Source organism: Anoplopoma fimbria, unplaced genomic scaffold (genome assembly GCF_027596085.1).
Source record: "Anoplopoma fimbria isolate UVic2021 breed Golden Eagle Sablefish unplaced genomic scaffold, Afim_UVic_2022 Un_contig_8977_pilon_pilon, whole genome shotgun sequence".
In the NCBI taxonomy this organism is placed as follows: domain Eukaryota; kingdom Metazoa; phylum Chordata; class Actinopteri; order Perciformes; family Anoplopomatidae; genus Anoplopoma; species Anoplopoma fimbria.
Genome location: NW_026553687.1, coordinates 41,813 through 46,444, shown reverse-complemented (window position 1 = coordinate 46,444; position 4,632 = coordinate 41,813). Strand labels below are relative to the sequence as shown.

The window sequence follows — 4,632 nt, the reverse complement described above, 5'->3', positions numbered from 1 at the left end:
ACAAGCCAGTCACTGTATCCTATCTGTTAACTATGCTAAGCTAGTGATGTGGTTAGCAGACAGGTGATGATGACGTCACTCACCAGGTGCACTTTTACCTGAGGCTCACGTGTATGACTTCAAGGTATTTAAGCTTTAGCTGATAAGAAACACATACTAACCTTAACTTTGGGCACGTGTCATACGAGACAAACAGTGAAACATTTTTAAACAAACCTAAAATGGTGAATGAACAGCACTGCTTACCGTCAGTGCGTTTTCTGCCCCCACATGTAAATCTGTCGTTGCTCAGCAACATGTCGTAGTGGATGCGCGTTCTTTGCGCAGCAACAACTCCCGCGAACACTCCCGAGCTGGACGAGTCCACTTTCACAGACGAGTAGGTAGAACTGTCTCATCTTCTATATTTATCTTCGATTGAACAATGTTTTGTTTGTCATTTTTTTAATAAGGTGTGTTCTTTCATTCAACGTACTGCATATATTGCTAATAAAATATGGAACAATTTTAAAATACACGTAAAAATATTTGTTGTTGCCCACGGACAATAATGGTACAGTCGACTATAGTGAAAATGTACTTCCTGAAACTGAATTGGGAGATGACGATTTTTTGATTTCATGGTAACCAATGTTCATTAATATCTGTAAATGTAGCTGCTCTATAAAGCTCGTTCCTTTCCCTTTCGCATAATACAAAATAATTTGACGTTAATAACAATCTGCGTTGCTTGTGTGAGCGGTATCTCTGTTAGATCAGCTCCATCTAGGTTGTGTTTCAGCAGGCAGGCTAGCTGCTGGAGCTAATTCTACCAAACCTTGGCTTTAGCTCGCAGTTCTAGCTGTAGTCTGTGGATTATCGGCTTGTTTGCGTTGTTAAATAGCATCAACAACCCTACGTGATTGCTTTCCCCACACAGATAGAGCCAAGTCATGAGTGCAGAAGACCCAAACCCAGCCGCCACACCCACTCCCTGTGAAGACACCCAGGGAGATGGACGATGGATGTCTCTGGTGTGTTAAATACTATTACTATGACTTGTTCTATTACTTCCCTCTGTGTTTTACATAGCTACAGCATAACAGCCATGAAGTTGCAAGTTTATCCCAGTCTGCATTGTTGCTAATGTGTGAATAAAACAAAACGGATAAATTATTCATTGGTAGACAGTTGGTGAGAACAGTATTGTAATTGTAAATAAGCAGTTTTTTTTTAGTTTTTCATTAGATTGGCATGGCACTGATATGAGATCCACTGATAAATTTGTCAAGCTAATTATACTTAAATCACAGCATATACAAGAGGCAATTTTGTGTGTCTGAATTTCTCATGCGGGAGTTGATTGCTATAACTGTATATTTGTCTTTTTCCTTTTTCTCTTTGTAGCACAACCGCTTCGTGTCCGACAGCAAAGACAAAGAACCTGATGTCTTGTTTGTTGGAGACTCTCTTGTACAGCTCATGCACCAGTTTGGGGTAAAACATAAATCACACATGAACTGTATCTGGTTCTGTATACAGAGTTTAATAGTGTGTCTTGTTCTCATCATCATCATCATCAATGTACGCTTTCAAATAGTGTGAACTTCGGTTTTAACACGTGGACTCTTTGTTGTGGTTTGTCTGCAGATATGGCGGCAGCTGTTCTCCCCTCTCCATGCCCTCAATTTTGGGATCGGTGGTGATGCAACACAACATGTGCTGTGGAGACTGAGCAACGGCGAGCTGGATAACATCAGCCCAAAGGTGCATATCCTTGCCAAATAAAGAGAACATGATTGGGCTTGTTTATCCGTACAATAGACTCATTGTGCTTATATGTGTGATAAAATCCAAATTCCAAGTGAAATGACCCTAAAATATCAATGACATGTCCTCAGTCATGCAATCCCTTTCTTTTTTGTTTTTATAGGTTGTGGTGCTGTGGGTAGGAACTAACAATCATGGTCAGACTGCTGAACAGATCTGTGAAGGCATCATGGCTATTGTCCAAGTCATCAAGAACAAGCTCCCACACGCCCGGACACTTGTGCTTGTAGGTCTTTTTGGGGGATTCATTCCTTAAAGGAAGTGTTATCTACTCACCTGCGTGTGCGTTAAGAAATGACAAATGACGTTCATACAACCATTAGAGTGCACAGAGATGCCATCCCTATTAGTTCCATCTCAGCTTTGTGAGATTAGGTAAACAATAGACAAATGGACTGTGTGTCAACTGTTTGGAGATATGCAACATTTTACATTGTATTTAAAAAGCTGAAAGGGAGCTACCTGGGAACTTTCTGTATCTTTGGTGGGGCTACAAACGTCATAGGCGATTCAACTGTCCTGGGTGGGAAAGTAATGTCTGATTTAGTCTAATTGTAATTTTATATTTACATTGATGTATGAATTACTTATAATATTACTAAAAATGCTAATAGTTGCTCTTTCTTTTAAATAATAACACCCATACATCTGTTTTCCAGGGTATATTGCCCAGAGGTAAATCGCCAAATCCTCTGCGGGAGCGAAATGCCAAGGTGAACATGCTGGTCCAGGAGGCTGTATCGTCACTCCCCCACGCCTCTTTCTTCAACGTGGACCCAGGCTTCGTCCATTCCAATGGTAGCATCTCCCATCAGGACATGTACGATTACCTTCACCTGACCCCTCAGGGCTACCAGGTTGTGTGCGAACCCCTGCACGCCCATCTCAAGTCCATGCTAGAAAAGCCTGCAGAGAACTGAGCAACAAGGGCTCAAAATCACACTACCACAGTGGTCCTCATCCCTGTCCACAGAGAACATCACAATCAGCCTATAAACACCTTGTATGATGGATCAAATCAATCACTTGGGGCTAAGAGCTGCAAAAAGTATTTGTGTTAGTCCTCTTCATGGCCAGGGTTGATGACCACTGTTACAGATAATGGGACCATAAAGCTTATTTTTGTGTTTATGATGCAGTCAGAAATTAAATGTGCTGTGCTATTTAGAGACAAAGTCTTGCCTCAATTCCCGGTTATCATCTGTTCCACTAGCTTTGGGTTTTCAAAGTGTTTTTCCAATGAAGGGTTATTCCAGTCTTCTGCTGATGAATATGAGAAGGGGAACTCCCTGGCTGTCACCCTTTGGGCTCAGACGCAGACAGTGAAATGTCAACTGAAGGGATGACACTGGATGTGAACAGTTATACAGCTTCCGTAGGTCAAAATTCAAGTTGCTGCTCATGATTAAAAACTGTATTTATATCTCATTTGACTATAAAAGCCCAATTTACCTCAAAATATAGACATATATCTGCTTTTCAAGAGAAAAAACTTCCATGACAAAGAACATTGTCTGCCTGAGGCTACTGGAACAGGAACTAGTTGGAAAAGGTTGTGAGGCTTTGACTCTTTAGGTGCCAGGATATGTCTGGCAAAAAAATATGAGATACAAGAACTGCCCTTACCAGGAAATTGCTGTCATTCGTCATTTTGGTTTCACTAAGTTACATTTATTTGAAAATAGCTTTATTTACTCTTGTGATGTCTGGTGTTTTTTGTATATGTTAAATTGTATGACCAAATGTTTTTGATTGACCATTGCTGTTTACTTGCCTTTTATCATGTCACATGTCTCATTATTGTCCTTGTACCTTTTGCTTCACGTATAATAACAGCAACAGATTTTGACGCGAGAGGCTTTGTTGCAAACATAGATGTATTTGAGTAGCTTGTGAAGTTGTATAGATATATCTAACGTTGCTTGTGCTTCAAGTTTAATCTCATCTGCAACGTAATGGCCAATCAGACCATTTCAAAAGGCTTGACTTCACACTAAAATGCTTCTGAGCCTCTTATAGAAGGAATGTGCTACAAACTTGAATTATGCTTCGGGATGGCTGATTGTGTAAGAGATGGAAGAATGCATTAAATATGAAAAAAGTGTTTTTAGTGTCCCTTGATTGATTAATCATACTTTTGCTGATACTTAGAAAGATAAATTGATGCATTTTCACTGATGCGGTGCTACATTTTTATGCCTCAAGACTGAACCCAGAGGTTCATTATGAGTGCAAACACATAGATTACGTTTATAAGTGATGTATTTATTTTGGTTGACTGCTCCCGGTCAAGTCGCAGACATGCTTTCTGAAACTTTAGGAGGGTGAACAAGTCTCGCTCTGCCCATAACCTGAATCCAACAGTCATTACACATAATACAATACCTTATACTTACAATTCTGGCAGTCGTCTAGGAAGCATGATCCTAAATGTGATAACTGACGATTTGGACACATAATTTTGATTGATTTTTGGCCAATCTGTATAGCATGAAAAACTTTGGCCAGGAATTTATAATTCACAATACGTGCTGCACACCAACCAAGCAAGAGGAGCTTAAATAAAATGTTGAAATCTCAGTTTCCTCACGTTGAGTGTAACAGATGCATACTGAAGACAAAATTCAATCTCAGCTGTGTCTCAATGTGAAAAGGTAGGAACACACCTAAATACTCAAAGTAAGATCCCATAAAACAAGACCCTGTAGGAAAAGTCTCACTTAAGACTTAAAACATGGGCACATCTGGCATCCAAATGTTCTTTCAGCGCAGGTCAGGTTCATGTGGGTCCTTCACTTTCTCACATCAATGTTCCATTACTTA

The 4,632-nt window shown here is 40.0% G+C and overlaps 1 protein-coding gene across 3 annotated transcripts; it reads left to right on the top strand.

The window, feature by feature from the left end:
* Positions 1-289: 289 nt before the first annotated feature.
* LOC129116758 (platelet-activating factor acetylhydrolase IB subunit alpha1-like) lies at positions 290-3,913 on the top strand. 3 transcript variants are annotated; one of them, XM_054627478.1, is made up of 6 exons: positions 290-379; positions 920-1,013; positions 1,387-1,476; positions 1,630-1,746; positions 1,913-2,035; positions 2,469-3,913. In XM_054627478.1, exons 2-6 carry the CDS (start codon positions 933-935, stop codon positions 2,727-2,729), a joined length of 672 nt encoding a protein of 223 aa, XP_054483453.1. In that variant the 5' UTR covers positions 290-379; positions 920-932; the 3' UTR covers positions 2,730-3,913. The 3 variants fall into 3 exon arrangements, with proteins under 3 accessions (XP_054483453.1, XP_054483454.1, XP_054483452.1); XM_054627479.1 differs by having other exon boundaries at positions 318-383; XM_054627477.1 differs by lacking the exon at positions 290-379 and adding an exon at positions 568-623.
* The last annotated feature ends 719 nt before the right edge of the window (positions 3,914-4,632 follow it).

Excerpts from the sequence above, each read along its gene's own strand:
- LOC129116758 (XM_054627478.1), top strand. The coding sequence starts at position 933 with ATGAGTGCAGAAGACCCAAACCCAGCCGCCACACCCACTCCCTGTGAA. Across the intron at positions 1,014-1,386 it reads ATGGACGATGGATGTCTCTG|CACAACCGCTTCGTGTCCGA; the intron begins GTGTGTTAAATA and ends TTCTCTTTGTAG. Across the intron at positions 1,747-1,912 it reads TGGATAACATCAGCCCAAAG|GTTGTGGTGCTGTGGGTAGG; the intron begins GTGCATATCCTT and ends TTGTTTTTATAG.